The sequence below is a fragment of the Trachypithecus francoisi genome, unplaced genomic scaffold (assembly GCF_009764315.1).
Source record: "Trachypithecus francoisi isolate TF-2019V2 unplaced genomic scaffold, Tfra_2.0 Lachesis_group11, whole genome shotgun sequence".
In the NCBI taxonomy this organism is placed as follows: domain Eukaryota; kingdom Metazoa; phylum Chordata; class Mammalia; order Primates; family Cercopithecidae; genus Trachypithecus; species Trachypithecus francoisi.
Genome location: NW_022681456.1, coordinates 11,407,000 through 11,431,038, shown reverse-complemented (window position 1 = coordinate 11,431,038; position 24,039 = coordinate 11,407,000). Strand labels below are relative to the sequence as shown.

Here is a 24,039-nt window from a genome sequence, read left to right as displayed (position 1 = left end):
TCAAAAAAAAAAAAAAAGAAAAAGAAAAAGAAAAAAAGGTCCAAATTTGCCCCCTACCAACTCTTTCCTGGTTTTGAAGAAAGAATTTCCTTCCTAGGGTTTTAGGACCCACCTACCTCATTCTTTTGCAAGGATCACTCACACTTGTGTGAGTATGAACAAGCCCCTTTTAAAAAAAAAGTCCTCACTGTGGGCAAGGCTGGGGCAGTGCAGCTGCATGGGTGGGCCATGGGCACTGCCCTGCTGAGGGGAGGGACTGGGATCCCAGACCCCTTCTACCTGCTTTATCTCTGAGACCAGGAACCAAGGGACCATGTCCTACAGTTGCTGAGCAGGGATGCTGCCCCTAGAGTCCCTTGTCCAACACTCTCCCCTTTCCTGTGTTCAGAGGTTTGGGCTCTGGGTAGCAAAACTGAAGACAGCTCATCTTTAGAGATATCGGCCCGGCGCGGTGGCTCACGCCTGTAATCCCAGCACTTTGAGAGGCCGAGACAGGCAGATCACGAGGTCAGGAGATGGAGACCATTCTGGCTAACGAGGTGAAACCCCATCTCTACTAAAAATACAAAAAATTAGCTGGGTGTGGTGGCGGGCGCCTGTAGCTCCAGCTACTCAGGAGGCTGAGGCAGGAGAATGGCGTGAATGCTGGAGGCGGAGCTTGCAGTGAGCTGAGATCGGGCCACTGCACTCCAGCCTGGGGGACAGAGCAAGACTCTCCGTCTCAAAAAAAAAAAAAAAAAAGTTGAAAAACTCTGACCCCACCTCAGGGCCTTTCCCCGTTTACTCTTCCTGGAATTCTCTTCCCCAGCATGGTCCCATGGCTGGCTCCCAAATGTCACCTTCTAGGAGAGGTCTTCCCTTGATCAAAATTACCTCCCCTGCGATCTTCACCTCCATATAATCTCATCAACTGCCTTTTTTTTGAGACAGGGTCTCACTCTTGTCCAGGCTGGAGTGCAGTGTCACGATCAGGGCTCACTGCAGCCTCGACCTCTGTCCATCAATCGATCCTCCCACCTCAGCCTCCTGAGTAGCTGGGACCACAGATGCGCGCCACCACGTCCAGCTAATTTTTATTTTTTATTCGTGTACACGGCGGGGGGGGGAGGGGCGGGGTCTTGCTATGTTACCGGGCTGGGCTCGAACTCCTGGCCTCAAGCGATCCTCCCACTATGGCCTCCCAAAGCGCTGAAATTGGCCGGGCGCGGTGGCTCAAGCCTGTAATCCCAGCACTTTGGGAGGCCGAGACGGGCGGATCACGAGGTCAGGAGATCGAGACCATCCTGGCTAACACGGTGAAACCCCGTCTCTACTAAAAATACAAAAACTAGCTGGGCGAGGTGGCGGGCGCCTGTAGTCCCAGCTACTCGGGAGGCTGAGGCAGGAGAATGGCGTAAACCCGGGGGGCGGAGCTTGCAGTGAGCTGAGATCTGGCCACTGCACTCCAGTCCGGGCGACAGAGCGAGACTCTGCCTCAAAAAAAAAAAAAAAAAAAAAAAAAAAAAAAAAAAAAAAAAAACCAAAGCGCTGAAATTATAGGTGTGAGCCACCACGCCCCGCTCATCGCTTACTTTATTTTATGAATTGCATTTACCTCTCTACAAAAGCAATGTCATCCGTCTTTCCCTCCAGGGTGCAAGTCCCCTTCCTTCCCTGGTTCCGGAATTCCCCTCTCAGTGCGATACCTCTTGGCAAAGCGCTGGCACCCGCGGCTCCTCGGTCCCGCTGCGCTGGCGGCCGCCCTGGCCTTCCCTGGGCTGCCATGAGGCACTACTGCCTTACGCGCAACATAAACACAGACACCGCATTGGACCGGGGCATGCTTTAATCTGGAGGGCTGGAGTAGAGGACTGCCCGCCGAGGGGTGTGGTCATGGTGGGCGGAGCCTTGGGGGCCAGTCTACTGGTGGGCGGGACCCAAGGGGAGCAGCCAGTAGGGAAGTTGGGCGAGTTCCAGAATCAGAGGGCGTGGCCGTGTCTGCGGGTGGGCGGGGACTCCGTGGGGAGGGCGGTGGGCGGGGCTTACATGCCGGGCACCACCCCATTGGTCTCCAAGTCGGTGAGGTTACCCCGCAGGTTCTGCTCCTCTTCGAAAGCCTTGAAAAGTGAGTTGAAGTTGCCGGCTCCAAAACCCTGGGGCGGGAAAGAGAAATGAGCCCGGGACCCAGAAAACCGAGTGTGCTAGCTGCCTGTCCCCTCGGGCCTGCCGGAGACAAGCGGTACCTGGTGGTTGTGGCGCTGGATGACTTCCAGGAAGAGCGTGGGCCGGTCCTGCACCGGTTTGGTGAAGATCTGCAGGAGGTAGCCTTTCTCGTCGTAGTCCACCAGGATTTTCAGCTCCTAGGCGGGAGACAGAGGTCTCTGCTAGGGGAGGCAGGTCTCTGTCCTGGCACGGTGAGATCCTTGGAAAGTCCTCAGGGGCTCCTGTACCCCAAAAGTCTGGAAATGACCTCTTTTTTTTTTTTTTTTTTTTATTGCGACGGAGTCTCGCTCTGTCACCCAGGCTGGAGTGCAGTGGCCGGATCTCAGCTCACTGCAAGCTCCGCCTCCCGGGTTTACGCCATTCTCCTGCCTCAGCCTCCCGAGTAGCTGGGACTACAGGCGCCCGCCACCTCGCCCGGCTAGGTTTTTTTGTATTTTTTTTTTTTTTTTTTTGAGGCGGAGTCTCGCTCTGTCGCCCGGACTGGAGTGCAGTGGCCGGATCTCAGCTCACTGCAAGCTCCGCCTCCCGGGTTTTTACGCCATTCTCCTGCCTCAGCCTCCCGAGTAGCTGGGACTACAGACGCCCGCCACCTCGCCCGGCTAGTTTTTGTATTTTTTAGTAGAGACGGGGTTTCACCATATTAGCCAGGATGGTCTCGATCTCCTGACCTCGTGATCCGCCCGTCTCGGCCTCCCAAAGTGCTGGGATTACAGGCTTGAGCCACCGCGCCCGGCCGAAATGACCTCTTTTTCTGGCAGTTCCAGCCACCTCCAAATATATCCCCAAACTGTCCTATTACCATTCCCTTACTACAGTTCCTGTCTAAGGCACCATTCAAGACTGCTGCCTGCTTCTAATCTTGTATCCTTACAATCCATCCTCCCCGCAGACATTATCGGGACCCCCCCCTTTTTTTTTCATACGGAGCCTTGCTCTGTTACCCAGGCTGGAGTGCAGTGGCGCCATCTCAGCTCACTGAAACCTCCACCTCCCTGGTTCAAGCGATTCGCCTGTCTCAGCCTCAGCTGGGACTACAGGCGCAGGCTACCATGGCCGGCTAATTTTTGTATTTTTTGTAAGACGGGGTTTCACCATATTGGTCAGGTTGGTCTCAAACTCCTGACCTCAGGTGATCCACCCACCTTGGCCTCCCAAAGTGTTGGGACTACAAGCGTGAGCCACCATGACCGGCTGAGGGGTCTTTTAAAAATCGGATCATGTCATTCCCCTGTTTAAAATCCTCCAGTGGAAATCGGAACCCTCATGTACTGCGGTGGGACTGTAAAATGGTGCAACCACTTTGGAAAACAGTCTGGTAACTTCTCAGAAAGTTAAAAATACAGTGTTGCTTCCTTAAAATACAGATTAAAAAAAAAAAAAGGGTGGCCGGGCATGGTGGCTCATGCCTGTAATCACAGCACTTTGGGAGGCTGAGGCAGGTGGATCACCTGAGCTCAGTTTGAGACCAGTCTGGCCAACATGGGGAAACCCAGTCTCTACAAAAAAAAAAAAAAAAAAAAAAATACAAAAATTAGCCTGGGCAAGGTGGCTCACGCCTGTAATCTCAGCACTATGGGAGGCTGAGGTGAGTGAATCACCCGAGGTCAGGAGTTCGAGACCAGCCTGGTTAACATGATGAAACCCTGTCTCTACTAAAAATACAAAAAAAAATTAGCTGGGCATGGTGGCACATGTCTGTGATCTCAGTTACTTAGGAGGTTGAGGCAGGAGAATCGCTTGAACCCGGGAGGTGGAGGTTACAGTGAGCCAAGATCAGCCACTGCACTCCAGCCTGGGAAACAGAGCAAGATTCTCTCAAAAAAAAAAAAAAAAATTAGCTGGGCATGGTGGCGGGCGCCTATAATCCCAGCTACTAGGGAGGCTGAGGCAGGAGAATTGCTTGAACCCAGGAGGCTGGAGATTACAGTGAGCCAAGATTGCGCCACTGCACCCCAGCCTGGGAAACAAAGCAAGACTCTGTCTCTAAACAAACAAAAGGGAACAAGGAATTACCATGTGACCTAGCTACTTCTAGGTATATACCAAAGTGCATTGAAAACATGTCCATACAGAGCCTTGTTCACAGATGTTCACAGTAGCATTATGTATAACACCCCAAAAGTGGAAACAACCCAAATATCTATCGACGAGGAATACATAAACAATGTGTGGTCTATCTATACAATGGGATATTTTTCAGCCACAAAAAGGAACGAAGCACCGACACACAGCCCAATGCAGATGAACCTTGAACACATGCTATGGGAAAGAAGCTGTTCACAACAGGCCTATTTTGTGATTCCTTTTTTTATTTTTTTATTTTTATTTTTTGATACGGAGTCTCGCTCTGCCACCCAGGCTGGAGTGCAGTGGCCGGATCTCAGCTCACTGCAAGCTCCGCCTCCCGGGTTTTACGCTATTCTCCTGCCTTAGCCTCCCGAGTAGCTGGGACTACAGGCGCCCGCCACCTCGCCCGGCTAGTTTTTTTGTATTTTTTAGTAGAGACGGGGTTTCACCATGTTAGCCAGGATGGTCTCGATCTCCTGACCTCGTGATCCGCCCGTCTCGGCCTCCCAAAGTGCTGGGATTACAGGCTTGAGCCACTGCGCCCGGCCTTTTTTTTTTTTTTTTGAGACGGAATTTCGCTCTGTCGCCCAGGCTGCAGTGCAATGGCGTGATCTTGGCTCACTGCAACCTCTCCCTCCCTGGGTTCAAGCAATTCTCCTGCCTCAGGCTCCCCAGTAGCTGGGATTACAGGTGCCTGCTACCACTCCCGGCTCATTTTCGTATTTTTAGTAGAGACAGAGTTTCACCGTGTTGGCCAGGCTGGTCTTGAACTCCTGACCTCATGATCTGCCCGCCTCGGCCTCCCAAAGTGCTGGGATTACAGGTGTGAGCCATCACACCCAACCTTTGTGATTTCTTTTAATGAAATGTCCAGAATAGGCAAATCTATAGAGACTGAAGGTAGATTAATGATGCCTAGGGCTAGGGTGGGAGAGGGGAAGGGAACAGAAGGGTTGGGAGGTGCTGGCTGAGAGGCTCAAGGTTTCTTCTGGGGTGACAAAAATGTTCTAAAATTGATTTTTTGCCCAGGCTGGAAAGCAGTAGCCTGATCATGGCTCACTGCAGCTTTGACCTCCTGGCCTCAAGTGATTCTTTCACCCCAGCCTCCTGAGTAGCTGGGACTACAGGCACGAACCACCATGCCTAGCTAATTTTTTAAAACTGTTTTTTTGTAGAGACAGGGTCTCCCTATGTTGCTCAGGCTGGTCTTAAACTCCTAGCCTCAAGCAATCCTCTCACCTCAACCTCTGAAAATGCTGGGATTATAGATGTGAGCCACTGTGTCTGGCCTGTTTTTGTTTTTCTTTTAGACAGGGTATCGCCCAGGCTGGAGTGCAATGGCCTGATCATGGCTCACTGTAGCCTTTACCTCCTGGGTTGAAGTGATTCTCCCACTTCAGCCTCCCCTGTAGCTGGGACCACAGACACAGATCACCACGCCCAGCTAATTTTTTTTTCTTTTTGTAGACACCTGGGTTTCGCCATATTGACCAGGCTGGTCTCAAACTCCTGACCTCAAGTGATCCACCTGCCTTGGCCTCCCAAAGTGCTGGGATTACAGGCATGAATGACCACACCCAGTCCTATAATGGATATTTTTTTCTTTTTTTTCTTTGCGATGGAGTCTCGCTCTGTCACCCAGACTGGAGTGCAGTGGCATGATCTCAGCTCACTGCAACCTCCACCTCCCGGGTTCAAGCAACTCTCCTGCCTCAGCCTCCTGAGAAGCTGGGATTACAGGTGCGTGCCACCATGCCTGGCTAATTTTTGCATTTTTAATAGAGACAGGGTTTCACCATGTTGGTCAGGCTGGTCTTGAACTCCTGACCTCGTGATCCGCCCGCCTCGGCCTCCCAAAGTACTGGGATTACAAGCATGAACCGCCACACCCAGTCCTAAAATGGATTTTGATGATAGTTGCACAACATAGCAAATAGCTAAAATTCATAGAATTGTACACCTTAAAAATATGACATGTAACGTGACATATGTCAATAACACTACTAAAACCAAACCAAAAAACCCTCCAGTGGTTTCTGGCCTCAAAAGAACAAAATCCAGACTCCTGAATAACAGCTCACATGAGGAACTTGCTCTTGCTTACCTGTCTGACCTAAGTCACCACTCAAAACAACCTCATCCACTCTAGCCTGTTCTTTCTGTTCCTCAGACGCTCGGGGCTTGCTCCTACCTCGGCCCTTGCTGATGCCTCAGCCAGGAATGAATGTCCTTCTTCCCGCTGTTTACATGGTCAGCTCCCGCTCGTGATCTAGACTTCACTCAAATGTCACCTTCTCAGAGAGGCCCTCCCTGACTACTCTCTGTAAAGTAGCCCCAGGCCGTCTGTTTGAACTTCCTGCACTGGCTATCTCTGACAGTGCTTTTATTGTTTGTTTGTCATCTGTCTCCTTCCACATAGGCCCCAGAATAAATGTCCCTTGCCCGCAGGGACTTGGTCTGGGTTCCCCTCTGGGCTGAGACGATATTTCTGAAAAGATGGAGCGCAGGGGTCGTACTCCCCATAAGGCTGCGGATCCTGCCTGGGCCTCACCTCCAGGACATCAATGTTCTCCTTCACCTTGATCTTGGCCGTCTTCAGCTTCTCCCGCAGTTGTTTGTAGTACGTGGAGGGAACAGATAAGAACTCCATGCCTCTCTCTCTCAAGTGGCGAATCTGTTTCGGAGCAAAGTTGAGGTCAGCCTTTGGCCTCCAAGTTCAACTCCCTTAGCCAGGTGGAGGTGCTGGGTCATCAGAAGGCGGGTCCCTATCCTTATCTCCCCTCAACTGCCAGGATGCCGTGTGGCCTCTTCCCCTTTCTTCTGTCATGGGCCCCATTAGAACAACTGCTAGATTTATAGAACACTCACCATGTGCCTGCCTCAAGCACTTTTTTTTTTTTTTGAGATGGAGTCTCTGTTGCCCAGGCTGGAGTGCAGTGGCATGATCTTAGTGCACTGCAACCTCTGCCTCCCGAGTTCCAGCGATTCTCCTGCCCTTGCCTCCCGAGTAGCTGGGATTACAGGTGCCTGCCATCACTCTCAGCTATGTGTTTTTAGTAGAGATGGGGTTTCACCATGTTGGCCAGGTGTGTCTCGAACTCCTGACCTCACGTGATCCACCCACCTCGGCCTCCCAAAGTGGTGGGATTATAGGTGTGAGCCACTGCGCCCAGCCTGAGCACTTTCTACATATTCCCTCATTATGTCCATGCAGCAATCTTTTGAGGCAGCTGGAGTACTATTCTCTCATTTCATAGCTGGGGAAACTGAGGCATCAAAAGATTAAGGATCTATTAGGCCAGGTGTGGTGGCTCATGCCTGTAAGCCCAGCATTTTCGGAAGCCGAGGTGGGCAGTTTACTTGAGGTCAGGAGTTGGAGACCACCCTGACCAACATAGTAAAACCCTGTCTCTACTAAAAATACAAAAAAGAAGGCCAGACGTGCTGGCTCACGCCTGTAAACCCAGCACTTTGGGAGGCCAAGATGGGCAATTCATGAGGTTAGGAGATCGAGACCATCGGGCTAACACAGTGAAACCCCATCTCTACTAAAAATACAAAAAAAAAAAAAAAAAAAATTAGTCCGGCGTGGTGGCGGGCACCTGTAGTCCCAGCTACTCAGGAGGCTGAGGCAGGAGAATGGCGTGAACACAGGAGGCAGAGCTTGCGGTGAGCCGAGATCGCGCCACTGCACTCCAGCCTGGGCAACAGAGTGAGACTCTGTCTCAAAAAATAAATCAATAAATAGAATAAAAAATACAAATACAAATACAAAAAAAAGTTATCCAGGCGTGGTGTCATGCACCTGTAGTCCCAGCTACTCAGGAGGCTGAGGGAGGAGAATTGCTTGAACCCAGAAGGCGGAGCTTGCAGTGAGCCAAAATCACGCCACTGCACTCCAGCCTGGAAGATAGAGCAAGATTCCATCTCAAAAAAAAAAAAAAAAGATATATATATATATGTGTATGTGTGTGTGTATATATATATATATGTATATGTATATATACTTGAGAGACAGGATCTTGTTCTGTCACCCAGGCTGGAGGGCAGTGGCATGATCATAGCTCACTGCAACCTCAACCTCCCCAGGCTCAGGTGATCCTCTTACTTCAGCCTTCTGAGTAACTAGAACCACAGGTGTGCACCACCACACCTGGCTAATTTTTTGTTTTTTTGTAAAGATGAGGTCTTACTGTGTTGCCCAGGTTGGTCTCGAACTTCTGAGCTCAAGCAGTCCTCCCACCTTGGCCTCCCAAAGTGCCTGACCCCCCCAATTTAAATGTGCTATGCCCTTCACCCTTGCTGCCCAATTCCCTGCTTTACTTTCTTCCTGGGTGCTCTCTACCATCTAGCATTTATATTTTACTTATTTTGTTTATTGCTCCACAAAGGCAGAAACTGTTATTCGCGGATGTATCCTAAGTACCTAAGACAGTGCCTGGCATATAGTAGATGCTCAATAAACATCTGTTGAGTGAATGAACGAATGAAGTTGCTAAGGTCATGCAGTGAACTCAGCTGGCACAGTCCAGGCTCTTGTCCACTCTGCCATAGTGTCACTTAAGGAAGGGGTAGGACCCAGCCTCCCCATGCTCCATCTGTCTGGATCTACAGATGCGGAACATTTAATCTGGCTGAAAGGACAAAATCAATCTTGTAGCCTAATTTCCTCCTTTTTTTTTTTTTTTTTTTTTTTTTTGAGGAGTCTCTCTGAGTTGCCTAGCTGGAGTGCAATGGTACGACCTTGGCTCACTGCAACCTCCACCTCCTGGGTTCAAGTGATTTTCCCACCTCAGCCTCCCGAGTAGCTGGGATTACAGGCATGCACCACCACAACCAGCTAATTCTTGTATTTTTAGTAGAGATGGGGTTTCACGCCGGGCGCGGTGGCTCAAGCCTGTAATCCCAGCACTTTGGGAGGCCGAGACGGGCAGATCACGAGGTCAGGAGATCGAGACCATCCTGGCTAACACGGTGAAACCCCGTCTCTACTAAAAATACAAAAAAACTAGCCGGGCGAGGTGGCGGGCGCCTGTAGTCCCAGCTACTTGGAGGCTGAGGCAGGAGAATGGCGTAAACCGGGAGGCGGAGCTTGCAGTGAGCTGAGATCCGGCCACTGCACTCCAGTCCAGGCGACAGAGCGAGACTCTGCCTAAAAAAAAAAAAAAAAAAAAAAGAGATGGGGTTTCACCCCGTTGGCCAGGCTGGTCTTGAACTCCTGACCTCAAGTGATCTGCCTGCCTTGGCTTCCCAAAGTGCTGGGATTACAGGCATGAGCCACCATGCCCAACCCCCTAATTTCCTCTTTAAAAAAAAAAAATTCTTTTTTTGGGGTTGGGGGAAGATAGGGCCTCACTCTGTCACCTAGGCTGCAGTAAAGTGACTCGATCATAGCTCTCTGCAGCCTTGAAATCCTTGGCTAAATGGATCCTCCTGCTTCAGCCTCCCAAGTAGCTAGGACTACAGGCATGAGCCACAAGCCTGGTTAATTTTGTTTACTTTTTGCGGAGACAGGGTCCCATTATTTTGCCAGGCTGATCTCTAACTTCTGGGCTCAAACAATCCTTCTGCTTTGGCCTCCTGTGTAGTTGGGACTACAGGCATGAGCCACTGTGCCCGGTCCTAATTTCCTGTATTTATTATTATTTTTCTTTCTGAAGTGGAGTTTCACTCTTGTCATCCAGGCTGGGGTGCAGTGGTGCGACCTTGGCTCACTGCAACCTCTACTTCCTAAGTTCAAGCAATTCTCCTGCCTCAGCCTCCCGAGAAGCTGAGATTACAGGCGCCCGCCACCACGCCCACATAATTTATATATTTTTAGTAGAGACGGGGTTTCACCATGTTGGCCAGGCTGGTCTCAAACTCCTGACCTCAGGTGATCCCCCTGCCTTGGCCTCCCAAAGTGCTGGGATTACAGGCATGAGCCACTGTACCCAGCCCTGATTTCCTCATTTTTAAGGTAAGGCAACTAAAGTCCATAGACAGCACTGAATCTCCCAGAGACACAGAGCAAGCCACTGGCAGAACTGGGACCATCACCCAGGCTTCCTGATACCCTGGCACCTGCCACCTCCAAAGCCCAGGGGTTCTGTGGAGACTGAACTCTCTGGGGTGGGTGGGGCTGTGCCTGCCGATGAGTTGCAGGAAGCAGTGAGGGGATCTGTCAGTCTCCCAGCCAGGAGAAGTGGGCCCAGGACTGCCGCCACTCCTCTCTCGATTTTGCAGAGACCGTCCCTGGCTCTGAATAAGAGAGGAATTCGGACGGGGAAGGGGGTTCTAACCGCTGTGATGATGTCTTGGGTGTTGAGGGCGATGTGCTGGACCCCAGCACCCCCGTTGTAGTCCACATATTCCTGGGGGAGGGAAACAAGGAGACCACTGTCATTTGCCCCGTCACCTACATCCCTGACCCTGCAAGAGCCCCCAGACCTCTTCCCTGCTCCCCTTTCCCCCAGCCAGGGGCAGCCTCACCTGGATCTGGGACTTCTTCTTGCCAGGCGCTGGCTCATTGATGGGCATCTTGATGGACTCTTCATAGTTGGCCACCACAATGGATCGCAGAGAGCTATATTCTGTGTGCACCTGCGTGTCATCCACAGACCAGAAGCGGTGGAACTGCAGGTTTTTCAGGTACCTGTAGGGTGGGCGGTGGGACACATCTGCTCTGAGTGCCTCCAGGGACGGCCTCCATCACCCCATTTCCACCTTCCAGAATCTGTCCCTGAGCAGGCTCCAGAAAGGAGATGCCATTGCCACCATACCCATCAGAGATTTAGATCTTTCTGTTGTTGTTGCTTGAGACAAAGTCTTACTCTGTTGCCCAGGCTGGAGTGCAGTGGTGAAATCACGGCTCACTACAGCCTCAACCTCCAGGCTCAATCGCTCCTCCCACCTCAGCTTCCCAAGTAGCTGGGACTACAGGCATGTGCCACCACACCTGGATAATTTTTGGGTATTTTTATTTTTTGTTTTTTTTTTTTTTTTTTTTTTTTTTTTTTTTTTGAGACGGAGTCTCGCTCTGTCGCCCAGGCTGGAGTGCCGTGGCCGGATCTCAGCTCACTGCAAGCTCCGCCTCCCGGTTTACGCCATTCTCTCGCCTCAGCCTCCCGAGTAGCTGGGACTACAGGCGCCCGCCATCTCGCCCGGCTAATTTTTTGTATATTTTAGTAGAGACGGGGTTTCACCGTGTTAGCCAGGATGGTCTCGATCTCCTGACCTCGTGATCCGCCCGTCTCGGCCTCCCAAAGTGCTGGGATTACAGGCTTGAGCCACCGCGCCCGGCCTATTTTTTGTTTTTTAAGACAGAGTTTCGCTCTTGTCACCCAGGCTGGAATGCAGTGACGCAATCTTGGCTCGCTACAACTGCCACCTCTTGGTTCCAAGCGATTCTCCTGCCTCAGCCTCCCAAGTAGCTGAGATTACAGGCATGCACCACCATGCCCAACTAATTCTTTGTATTTAGTAGAGACAGGGTTTCACTGTGTTGGTCAGGCTGCTCTCGAACTCCTAACCTCAGGTGATCCACCTGCCTCAGCCTCGCAAAGTGCTGGGATTACAGGTATGAGCCACTGTGCCCAGCTGTATTTTTTGTAGAGATGGGGTCTCACTATGTTGCCCAGGCTAGTCTTGAACTCCTGGGTTCAAGCCATCGCCTGCCTGGGCCTCCAAAATGCTATGATTCCAAATATGGGCCACCACACCCAGCCTAGATTTGTGCCTTTATGATGACATTTTTCTTTCAAGTGGAAGTGTCTTGGAACGAAATACATACAGGATGACGAGGCTCCCACAGATGGAAGCAAAGTGTTTTGAGAAAAAGGCCCTTGCTTTTTCCTCTGGGTTGTGGCAGTCTTCCTCCAAGCCTCCATGGACTGTGATGCCCCCAGGGTTCCTCAAAGGGAGGGCCTGTGGGTTGCTTTGGGCCTCAAGTCCACTGGTCTCCGTGTTGACAGTTTTATAGTGAATAAATGCATCAGTGGCCTCAGGCTAACTCCCATCATTTTGTGCTGTATTTTCCACTTTCATTTTATTTTACTTTATTTTATTATTAGTATTATTATTTATGTTTAGATAAAGTCTCGCTCTCTCACCCAGGCTGGAGTGCAGTGGTGTAATCTCAGCTCACTGCAACCTCCACCTCCCTGGTTCAAGCAATTCTCCTGTCTCAGCTTCCCAAGTAGCTGGGACTACAGGCACATACCGCCACATCCAGCTAATTTTTGTATTTTTAGTAGAGATGGGGTTTCGCCATGTTGGTCAGGCTGGTCTTGAACTCCTGACCTCAGGTGATCCACCTGCCTCTGCCTCCCAAAGTGCTGGGATTACAGGCATGAGCCACTGTGCCCGGTCTATTTTATTTTATTCATTTATTTTTTGGAGACAGAGTCTTTCTCTGTTGCCCAGGGTGGAGTTTCGCTTTGTTGCCCAACCTCCACCTCCAGGGTTCAAGTGATTCTCCTGCCTCAGCCTCTTGAGTAACTGGAATTACAGGCGCCCACCACCTAGCCCACCGAGTTTTTGTATTTTTAGTAGAGACGGGGTTTCTCCATATTGGTCAGGCTGGTGTTGAACTCCTGACCTCAAGTGCTCCTCCCACCTCGGCTTCCTAGAATACTGGGATTACAGTTGTGAGCCACTGCGTCCAGTTGTATTTTCCACTTTACTGCAAGGACCAGGGAGTGGGCCAGTCCACCATGGGGACCCGTCATCTTCACGCAGAGGGAGAGGGCCAGGGTCTCACCATTCGGAGGCGGACACCATCTCTTGATCAGGCTGGTTTCCCACAATGTGGTCAATAATCTCGAGACTGCATTTGGGCCTGGGAAGGGAAGAAAATGGGGGTGAGAAGGTGGCTACCCCCCAGATTGCTCCCTTCTCCATGACCCCTCAATAATAATAATAGCTCACACTTCTGTTTTCGGAGTTTTATTTTTTGGTAGAGATGGAGTCTCTACACAAAGACAGACACTTTTGTTGCCCAGGTTGGTCTAAAACTCTGGAGCTCAAGTGAACCTCCCGCTTCAAACTCCCAAAGTGCTGGGATTATACGTGTGAGCCACCGCGCCTGGTCTCACACTTATGTAGCATTTACTATGGGCTGGACATTTTATTTTGTCAACTCATATACTATTACGGTCCCCATTTTACAGATGAAGAAACTGAGGTCTAGAGAGATGAAGCGACTTGCCCAGGGTGAAATGGCTATGAAGTAACAGAGCTGGGATTTGAACCCGGGAAAGTTTGGTTGCAGAGGCCATGGTCTCAGCCTCTATGCCACCTCTTCAAGCACCCCCAAGGACTTCCAGGAATTTCCTAGCCGGCTCCCTTCTGCCCCAACACACATGCACAGTGGACATGGAGGAAGGGGCATTACTTTTCACAGTACCTCAGGGCTTTCCACCCACCTCTGCCCCGAGAGACACTCACAGTTTAGGAAGTAGGGGGTCCATGAACGCTGGGGCCTCATATCCAGGCAAGAATTGGCCGGTGTAGTTCATCTTCTCCACCAGGGTGTGTGTGGTGTCCCCATACTACGAGTGGAAAACAGCCTGGCTCGGCCCCTGGGAACCCATCCCCGCCGAGGACAGAGCACATTTCTTTTTTTTTTTTTTTTTTTGAGATGGAGTCTCGCTCTGTCGCCCAGGCTGGAGTGCAGTGGCCAGATCTCAGCTCACTGCAAGCTCTGCCTCCCAGGTTTACGCCATTCTCCTGCCTCAGCCTCCCGAGTAGCTGGGACTACAGGCGCCCACCACCTCGCCCGGCTAGTTTTTTGTTTTTTGTTTTTTTTTTTAAGTAGAGACAGGGTTTCACCGTGTTAGCCAGGATGGTCTCGATCTCCTGACCTTGTGATCCGCCTGTCTCGGCCTCCCAAAGTGCTGGGATTACAGGCTTGAGCCACCGCGCCCGGCCGACAGAGCACATTTCATAGCGCTAACGTAGCCCTGGGTTCCAACCCGTATCTGACCCTAACCAGATGCGTGATCTTGGGCAAGTCACTTCTCCTTTCTGAAATAAACTGCAATCTGTCACTTGTTTGAGCGTTTCTTTGAGGGCAGGGACACTATTTTGCTCATCGTGGTGTACCCAGCACCAAGTTCAGTGCCTGGCACAGGGGAGGTGCTCAATGAAGCACCTACTTAATTTATTTCAGTAGGTCAACTACATGAAGAACGCAGGAGGGCACTGGATTAAATTATACTGAAGAGTGGCCGGGCATGGTGGCTCGCGCCTGTAATCCCAGCACTTTGGGAGGTGGAGGCCGGCGGATCACGATGTCAGGAGATTGAGATCATCCTGGTAAACATGATGAAACCCCATCTCTACTAAAAATACAAAAAATTAGCCGGACGTGGTGGCAGGTGCCTGTAGTCCCAGTTACTCAGGAGGCTGAGATAGGAGAATGGTGTGAACCTGGGAGGCAGAGCTTGCAGTGAGCCGAGATCGTGCCACTGCACTCCAGCCTGGGCGACAGAGTGAGACTCTGTCTCGAAAAACAAAAAAAAACAAAAATATTATACTGAAGAGCTCTGTCAGCCACTTTAGCCATCTTTTTTTTTTTTTTTTTTAAGGCAGAGTCTCGCTCTGTCACTCAGGCTGGAGTGCCTTGGCATGATCTCGGCTCACTGCAACCTCCATCTCCCAGGTTCAAGCGATACTCCTGCCTCAGCCTCCTGAGTAGCTGGGATTATAGGCGTGCACCACCATGCCGGGCCCACCTCAACCTCCCAAAGTGCTGGGATTACAGGCGTGAGCCACTGCACCTAGCCTTTTTTTTGAGACAGAGTCTTGCTTGTTGCCCAGGCTGGAGTGCAGTGGCATGATCTTGGCTCACTGCAGCCTCCTCCTCCTGGGTTCAAGAGATTCTCCTGCCTCAGCCTTCCAAATAGCTGGGACTACAAGCATGCGCCACCACACCTGGCTAATTTTTTTTTTTTTTTAGACTGAGTTCTGCTCTTGTTGCCCAGGCTAGAGTGCAATGGCGCGATCTTGGCTTACCGCAACCTCCACCTCCTGGGTTCAAGCAATTATCCTGCCTCAGCCTCCTGAGTAGCTGGGATTACAGGCATGCGCCACCACGTCCAGCTAACTTTGTATTTTTAGTAGAGATGAGGTTTCTCCATGTTGGTCAGGCTGGTCTCGAACTCCCAACCTCAGGTGATCTGCCCACGTCGGCCTCCCAAAGTGCTGGGATTACAGGCGTGAGCCACTGCACCCAGCCCCACACCTGGCTACTTTTAGTGTTGTTTTACTAAAGACGGGGTTTTATCATGTTGGCCAGGCTGTTCTTGAACTCCTGACCTCAAGTGATCCACTCACCTTGGCCTCCCAAAGTGCTGGGATTACAGGCACACTCTAACCATTTTTATGTTTAATTTTTTAACTTCTTTGTTTTTATTTACTTATTTATTTGAGACGGAGTCTTGCTCTGTCACCTAGGCAGGAGTACAGTGGCACAACCTTGGCTCACTGCAACCTCTGTCTCCTGGCTTCAAGTGATTCTTCTGCCTCAGCCTCCCAAGTAGCTGGGATTACAGGCACCTGCCATGCCCAGCTAAGTAGAAACAGGGTTTTGACACATTGGCCAGGATGGTCTCGAACTCCTGACCTCAGGTGATCCACCTGCCTCAGCCTCACAAAGTGCTGGGATTACAGGTATACTTTAACCATTTTTATGTTTAATTTAATTTTTAACTTTTTAAAAAATTTTTATTTATTTTGAGACAGAGTCTCACTGTCAACCAGGCTGGAGTGCAGTGGTGTGATCATGGCTCACTGCAGCCTGCATCTCCTGGACTCAAGCAATCCTCCCACCTCAGCCTCCCATGTAGCTGGGACCACAGGCATGCTCCATCATGCCTGGCCAATTTTTAATTTTTTCGTAGAGATGGGGTCTCACTTTGTTGTCCAGGCTGGTCTCAAATTCCTGGGCTCAAGCAGTCCTCCTGCCTTGGCCTCCCAAATTGCTGAGATTACAGGTGTGAGCCACTGCACCTGGCCTATTTATTTTTTATTTGTATTTTTAATTTTTGTAGAGATAGGTCTCCCTATCTTGCCCAGGCTGGTCTCGAACTCCTGGCCTCAAGTGATCCTCCTGCCTCAGCCTCCCAAACTGCTGGGATTATAGGTGTGAGCCACTGTGCCCAGCCCTTTATGTTGAATTTAATCTGGAGGAGGTAAGAGCTATGATTGTCTCTGTATTACAGTAACACAGGTGCTGGCCAGGCGTGGTGGCTCACGCCTGTAATCCCAGCACTTTGGGAGGCCGAGGCAGGCAGATCACGAGGTCAGGAGATCGAGACCATCCTGGCCAACACGGTGAAACCCCGTCTCTACTACAAATACAAAAATTATCCGGGCATGGTGGCGGCGCCTGTAGTCTCAGCTGCTTGGGAGGCTGAGGCAGGAGAATGGCATGCACCCGGGAGGTGGAGCTTGCAGTAAGCCGAGATGGCACCACTGCACTCTAGCCTGGGCAACAGAGCGAGAGTCCGTCTCAAAAAAAAAAAAAAAAAGGAAACACAGGTGCTAAACAGAATTGGTCGTCTTTGCTGAGTGTCTAATGTGCTAGGCACTATTCTAAGTGCTATACACAAATGACCTCATTGGATCCTTTTTTTTTTTTTTTAAGACAGGGTGTTATTCTGTTACCCAGGCTGGAGTGCAGCAGTGCAATCTCGGCTCACTGCAACCTCTGCCTCCTGGGTTCAAGCGATTCTCCCACCTCAGCCTCGCAAGTGACTGGGACTACAGGTGCACACCACCACGGCTGGCTAATTTTTGTATTTTTTTTTTAGTAGAGGTGGAGTTTCACCATGTTGGCCAGGCTAACTCCTGACCTCAAGAGATTCGCCCGCCTCAGCCTCCTACAGTGCTGGGATTATGGGCATGAGCCACTGCGCACAAAAAAAAAAAAAAAAAAAAAATTGACGAAAACAGCCTGGCATGGTGGCTCCTTGGATCCTTACGATGACCCTATAAGGAGTCATAGCTGAAGATACTGAGGTTTGCAGCCATGAAAAGGAACGAGATCATGTCCTTTGCAGGGACATGGATGGAGCTGGAAACCGTTATCCTCAGCAAACTAACACAGGAACAGAAAACCAAACACTGCATGTTCTCACTTAGAAGTGGGAGCTAAGCAATGAGAAAACATGGACACATCATGGCAACAACAGACACTAGGGCCTGTCAGAGGCAGGAGGTCGGGGAGGGAGCACACCAAGAAGAGTAGCTAATGGATACTGGGCTTAATACCTAGGTGATGGGATGATCTGTGTAGCAAACCACCATGCACACATTTACCTATGTAACAAACCTGAACATCCAGCACATGTACCCCAGAACCTATAATAAAAGTTGAAGAGGCCGGGCGCGGTGGCTTACACCTATAATCCCAGCACTTTGGGAGGCCAAGGCGGGCGGATCACGAGGTCAGGAGATGGAGACCATCCTGGCTAACACACTGAAACCTCTACTAAAAATACAAAAGATTAGCCGGGCATGGTGGTGGGCACCTGGAGTCCCAGCTACTCAGGAGGCAGATGCAGGAGAATGGCGTGAACCCTGAAGGCAGTGGGTGCTTGCAGTGAGCCAAGATCGTGACACTGCACTCCCGACAGAGTGAGACTCTGTCTCAAAAAAAAAAAAAAAAAAGGCCGGGCGCGGTGGCTCAAGCCTGTAATCCCAGCACTTTGGGAGGCCAAGATGGGCGGATCACGAGGTCAGGAGATCGAGACCATCCTGGCGAACACGGTGAAACTCCGTCTCTACTAAAAGATACAAAAAACTAGCCGGGCGAGGTGGCGGGCGCCTGTAGTCCCAGCTACTCGGGAGGCTGAGGTAGGAGAATGGCGTGAACCTGGGAGGCGGAGCTTGCAGTGAGCTGAGATCCGGCCACTGCACTCCAGCCTGGGCGACAGAGTGAGACTCCGTCTCAAAAAAAAAAAAAAATTGAAGAAAACAGCCTGGCATGGTGGCTCATGCCTGTAATCCCAGCACTTTGGGAGGCTGAGGCAGGAGGATCACTTGAAGTCAAGAGTTTGAGACCAGTCTGGACAACATGGCGAAACCCTGTGTTTACTAAAATCACAAAAATTAGCCTGGTGTGGTGGCAGACACCTGTAATCCCCAGGAGGCTGAGACAGGAGAATCACTTGAGCCCAAGAGGCAGAGGGTACAGTGAGCTGAGATCATGCGACTGCACTCCAGCCTAGGCAACAGAGTGAGACTCCGTCTGAAAAAAGAGAGAGAGAGAGAAAAAAAAAAAGGCCGGGCGCAGTGGTTCATGCCTGTAATCCCAGCACTTTGGGAGGCTGAGGTGGGCGGATCACCAGGTCAGGAGATTGAGACCATCCTGGCTAACACGGTGAAACCCCGTCTCTACTAAAAATACAAAAAAGAAAAAATTAACTGGGCACCGTGGCATGCACCTGTGGTCCCAGCTACTTGGGAGGCTGAGGCAGGAGAATGGCTTGAACCTGGGAGACAGAGGTTGCAGTGAGCCGAGATCACGCCACTGCACTCCAGCCTGGGTGACAGAGCGAGGCTCCATCTTTAAAAAAAAAAAAAAAAATTTTTTTTGAGGAAAACAAAAAAAGATCCTGCGGAGGCACGGGAAAGTTGAGTGCATGTCCCAGATCACATAGGTGTTCCACTTCCAGTCCTTGCTCATTTAAAGAGTCATAGAGAGGTACAGTAATATGCCCAACGTCACACAGCTCATGTGGGAACGCATGTCCTCAGACCCCATCCTTTTCCCTTCTTTAGAGCCCCTGCCTTCACCCTCTTGCTGTCATCCTCCCGCCCTGGGAGGAAGGGAAGCCTGGGAGGAGTGGCTGGTGGCTCCTGCAGTCCCTGTACACTGGGCCAGGCATTATGCGGGACACACTTGAGGGACAATGTCTGTGCTCCAAGGCCCATGGGTGGGATGGTTTGATGGAGTCAGCTGTGGGGCTCCTGGCATCTCAGTGGTGCCAACAGCAGGAGAGGCGGGGGCACCAAAGGGAACGCACCGTCTGCAGCACAGCAAACTTCACCTTCCCAAACTTGTCTTGCTCTACCCAGGGCTCCCGCACGATTTTGGCGCCCCGTTCCCGTGCTTTCTGCAGAGAAGATGGGATTGGGGAAGTGGTGAGGGTAGGAGACTTCCAGAACCCTCGCCTGCTGCCCCTGCCAGGAGGCCTCTGTGTGGTCCTGCAGGCCCCTCCAGTTTCTCCAGCCCCAGGTAGGAACCCCAGCCAGCTTCACTCATTACCCCCAATACTCATGCTCATTTGGCAAGTAGGGAAACTGAGGCCCAGGCCCAGAGTTGGGGCTATGGGAGACAAACTAGGTAGGGATGGGTGTCTGTCCTGCCTCTGCTAACTCCCCCTGTGATCATTCCCCCTCTCTAGTCCTCAGTTTCACCATCTGTAAAAGAATGGTTGGATGAGAATAAGAAGATGATTCATACATTTACTTAGCAAAACTGTACTGCCTGACAGTGCTTATATCATGCACCAGGCTCTGTTCTAGATTCTAACCTTGTTCATCCTCACAGCAACGTTATGCAAAAGTAGTATTATCATCTCCATTCTTTAGGTGAGGACGTTGAAGCACAGAGACATTAAGTCACTTGCCTGAAGTCACACAGCTAAGATTCAGACCTGGACAGCCTGGCTCTGGAATGCACACTCTGAATCTCTAGGCTGCCTCTTGGCTACAGTGTTTGGTTTAGAGTTGTGCTCGAGAAATGGTAATTCTGAGGCCAGGCAAAATGGCTCAAGCCTGTAATCCTAGCACTTTAGGAGGCCAAGGTGGGCAGATCACTTGAGGTCAGGAGTTCAAAACCAGCCTGGCCAATATGGCGAAACTCCATCTGTACTAAAAATACAAAAATTAGCTGGGCGTGGAGGCACACGCCTGTAATCCCAGCTACTGGGGAGGCTGAGGCAGGAAAATCATTTGAATCCAGGAGGTGGAGGTTGCAGTGAGCCAAGATCGCACCACTGCTCTCCAGCCTGGGTGACAGAGCAAGACTCTGATGCAAAAAAAGAAAAAGAAAAAAAAAAGGAAATGACCAGCCTGACCAACATGGAGAAATCCTGTCTCTACTAAAAACACAAAATTAGCTGGGTGTGGTGGCGCATGCCTGTAATCCCAGCTACTCAGGAGGCTGAGGCAGGAGAATTGCCTGAATCCGGGAGGTGGAGGTTGCGATGAACCGAGATCACGCCATTGCACTCCAGCCTGGGCAACAAGAGCAAAACTCCATCTCATAAAAAAAAAAAAAAAAAAAAGGAAATGGTAATTCTGATAGAATTTCCTCCTTTGACAACCCAGCTGTGGTTAGCCCCATCTGGCAGCTGTGGAAACTGAGGCTCAGAGAGAGAGAGGACACACAGGAGAGGACAGGGCACCCTCCGAGCCCAGGTGTGTGTCACACCAGTGTCTAGGCTTGTCACTGTGATGCAGCAGTGTCCTTCCAGCCCTGACCGAGGGGGTCCCCGTGGCAGACGGAGGCCTTCGTCTCCCAGTGTGTCCAGGTGCGTGCTCACCTGCACGATGTAGTCACAATCTTCCACCTCAAACGTGAGGTCCTTCACTCCATCACCATGCTTCACCAGGTGATCGCCCATCTCTATGGCCGGCAGGGAGGGGACGGCACTGGAGTCTAGGTCCCTTCACCTGGCTTTCAGTCTCCATCCAGGCCCGGAACCCAGAGCCCACCCATGGAGCCATGCGTCTACCCTCCCCGAACCCGGACCCCACCCACAGAGCCACGCGTCCACCCTCCCCGGGCACCTCACCTTTGTTCCAGGGGTTGAGCGCTGAGGAGAGGACAAACACAATCTAAGACACAAGGAGAAGGGGGTGTGGCTAGTGGTTCAGGGGGGCATGGGGAGGTGCATCCATCAGCCCCTCCCTGCCGACCCAAGACACCCCGATGGAGCAAAAGGACTCCTGGACCTGGGTTCTAGCTCCTTCTCTGCCTTAGTTTCCCACGCCGGTCCTGAGGGATGGGGCTTACAGCCATGCCAGACCCCCTCTGGATCCTCAGAGGAGCTGCTAGCTCAGGTCTCTCTTGGGGAGAGAACTCCAGGGACCCCATCGGTCAGGGCACTACTTAAAATTCCTCCTCTGATATCCCAGGTTTTCTGAGCACCTGTGGGGTCAGTCTCGGGCCAGGCTGAGGAGGAAATGAAACTAGGAAGGACCCTGTTGCATGGCTGTACAAAGGTGCCAGCAGAGGGGTCGGTGGGAGCTGAATTATATGTTTTTTGCTGTTGTTGTTGGGGTTTTTTGTTTGTTTGTTTTTGGTATTGGTTTTGTTTTTGAGATGGAGTCTCGCTCTGTCGCCCAGGCTGGAGTGCAGTGGCATGATGTTGGCTCACTGCAGCTCTGCCTCCCGGGTTCAAGCGATTTGCCTGCCTCAGCCTCCCGAGTAGCTGGGATTACAGGCGGCCACCATCATGCCCAGCTAATTTTTGTATTTTTAGTAGAGATGGAGTTTCACCATGTTGGCCAGGCAGGGGTTGGGGGCTGTCCTGGGGGTGGCAACTCACCTTCCCTTGTTTGATTACATGGCTGACCACCTCCCGGGAACCGGTCTCCAGGCCCCTGTAGGCTAGAGGTTCAAAGCCCATCTTGCTGCAGTAGAATGACGCGGCCTGAATCACAGGGTTGCAGCAGGGTTCATGAGGGTCAAGGGGCCAGCCTGGGGGACTTCCGGAAGAGAGTCCCTGGCTCAGGTGCAGAGACTCTCCTGGGAAGAAAGACTGCTGCCTGCACATTTTGCTGACAGATAACTTTCAAGCCGGTGTAATTAGGATTCAGAGCATCTGGCCCACCCTTGGCCTGATCCTCCCTCCCAAGGGCCAATCACAGACCCTGCTGGAGGCCTGCCCTTGTCAGGTGGCCCTCTGCCCTCCTCTCTGCTCACTCCAGTACCTTGCCCCGGCTTCTACCTGCTTGGCGTTGCCAACCCAGAAGGTCACAGAGTGGAAGTGGAGGAATCGGCCTCTCTCTGGCTGCAGAAGGAGAGAAGAGGTGAGGTTGAGTCCCTGAAAGTGAGTCTAGAAAATTGACGGTGGAGTAATGTTCCCTAGCCACCCTCCTTATCCCAGCCTCAACCACAGAACTCAGGAGCAGCGGAACCTCATGCAGCCTTGCCAAGCCTCAAAAGAGGTTTCTCATGTGGAAGTTGAGCTCCTGGGGGTCTTGGATGGGGAAGCCCCCTCAGGAGGCCTGCCATGGTTTCACACAGGGAAATAGCCTTATGTTGCAGCAATATGGATTTAAGTTAGACCTTAGAAAGAACTTCCAGATGGGATTAAGAGATTGGCAGGCATTTAAGAAGGGGTACAAGTTTTGTTTTTGTTTTTGAGATGAAGTTTTGCTCTGTTGCCCAGGCTGGACTGGAGTGCCATGGTGCAATCTCGGCTCACTGCAACCTCCGCTTCCTGGGTTCAAGCGATCCTCAGGTTCAAGTGATCCCCCCACCTCAGTCTCCCGAGTAGCTGGGATTACAGGGTTGCGCTACCACGCCCGGCTATATTATTGTATTTTTAGTAGAGACGGGGTTTCCTCATGTTGACCAGGCTGGTCTCAAACTCCTGACCTCAAATATTCGCCTGCCTTGGCTTCCCAAAGCACTGGGATGATAGGCGTGAGCCACCGTGCCTGGCCAGGACACAAGTTTGTTAGGAGGGTGAGGTTGAGTCCAGCTTAGTCTGGGGGAGCCCCGGGGTAAAGCTGAGTGTGCAGTCATGCATGTCACATATCCACTCCAGTCCTTCCTCTTCTGTTGATAAAACCCCAGTCTCTCTGCACTCCAACCCCCTTCTAGACCCAGGCCCCTACATTTCCCACATTTCCCCTGCTTACCTTTGCCCCTTTGTCACTGTAAGTCGTCTAAGGAGAAAGAGAAGGACAGTGAGACTTGTAGGCTCCAACACAAGGTGCTTCTGGAGATGTTACTGAAGATGTCCCACACAAGGGGAGACAGTCATGGCACTTACCATGATTGATCTTAGTCAAACCTCCTGCTGCGAAGACTGGGACTAGTGGCCTGGGAAGTGCTGGACTGGAGTATTTAACCCCAAGCAGGTCCCGCCCAGGCCTCCTAGTGTACCTGGGGGATGGGGTAGGGAGCTGAGCCTAGCCCTGGAAGGTTCCAGGCCTGGGGGACTCTGATCCAGCCGCAGCCTCATTGAACAGGATGGTGTTGCCAGGCCCAGAAAGGGGGAGTGACGTCCACTAGTCAGTGGGAGGCAGAGTCAGGGCCAGAAGCCAAGGTCAAGCTTTTCCAGGACGCTGGGACCGTGACCATTACCGCCCAGAATCCAAAGCTCAGAAGCCAAGGCCAGCTGGAGTGCAGTGGTGGCTCCAGAACTCTTGCCTAGAGGAAATTTGAGGGGGAATTTGGAGACTGGCTCTGAAGTCCTGTTTGCAAAGCAAGTATGTGGTTTCTATTCAGGATGAAAGCGCTGTATTCCATAGCTGTTAGAGGCACGGTAGGTGAAGGTTTGCATCCTCGCTCTGCTACATATGGTGTGACTTGGGAAAATCACCATATCCCTCCGAGCCTCATTTGTAAAACAGGAGCAAGAATAGTGTGGTGGGGATTAAAGGAGATAAGCTTGCTCTTTGGAATAGGACCTGGCACACAGGACACTCTCCCTCAGTGTTGGTTATAATTCATCCTGACAGCTGAGAACATTCCTGGGCCATGTGGTTAGCAAACGGCAGGGAAGAACTGGACCGTGAACCAAGCTATGCTAACTCCAGCAC

At 51.4% G+C, this 24,039-nt stretch overlaps 1 protein-coding gene across 2 annotated transcripts; it reads right to left on the bottom strand.

Moving 5' to 3' along the window:
- Window positions 1-1,543: 1,543 nt before the first annotated feature.
- HPD (4-hydroxyphenylpyruvate dioxygenase) lies at window positions 1,544-23,445 on the bottom strand. 2 transcript variants are annotated; one of them, XM_033220329.1, is made up of 15 exons: window positions 23,268-23,445; window positions 23,134-23,160; window positions 22,215-22,277; window positions 21,813-21,917; window positions 21,057-21,099; window positions 20,805-20,887; window positions 19,281-19,370; window positions 13,696-13,799; window positions 13,010-13,087; window positions 10,741-10,903; window positions 10,551-10,622; window positions 6,821-6,943; window positions 2,223-2,339; window positions 2,026-2,132; window positions 1,544-1,777 (listed from the first exon to the last, which is right to left on the bottom strand). In XM_033220329.1, exons 1-15 carry the CDS (start codon window positions 23,268-23,270, stop codon window positions 1,771-1,773), a joined length of 1,185 nt encoding a protein of 394 aa, XP_033076220.1. In that variant the 5' UTR covers window positions 23,271-23,445; the 3' UTR covers window positions 1,544-1,770. The 2 variants fall into 2 exon arrangements, with proteins under 2 accessions (XP_033076220.1, XP_033076221.1); XM_033220330.1 differs by lacking the exon at window positions 1,544-1,777 and having other exon boundaries at window positions 1,808-2,132.
- Window positions 23,446-24,039: the final 594 nt, after the last annotated feature.

Coding starts and splice junctions, on each gene's coding strand:
- HPD (XM_033220329.1), bottom strand. Junction 2,340..6,820: donor AGAACATTGATGTCCTGGAG/GTGAGGCCCAGG, acceptor TCTCCCGCCTAG/GAGCTGAAAATCCTGGTGGA. Junction 2,133..2,222: donor TCCAGCGCCACAACCACCAG/GTACCGCTTGTC, acceptor TTCCCGCCCCAG/GGTTTTGGAGCCGGCAACTT.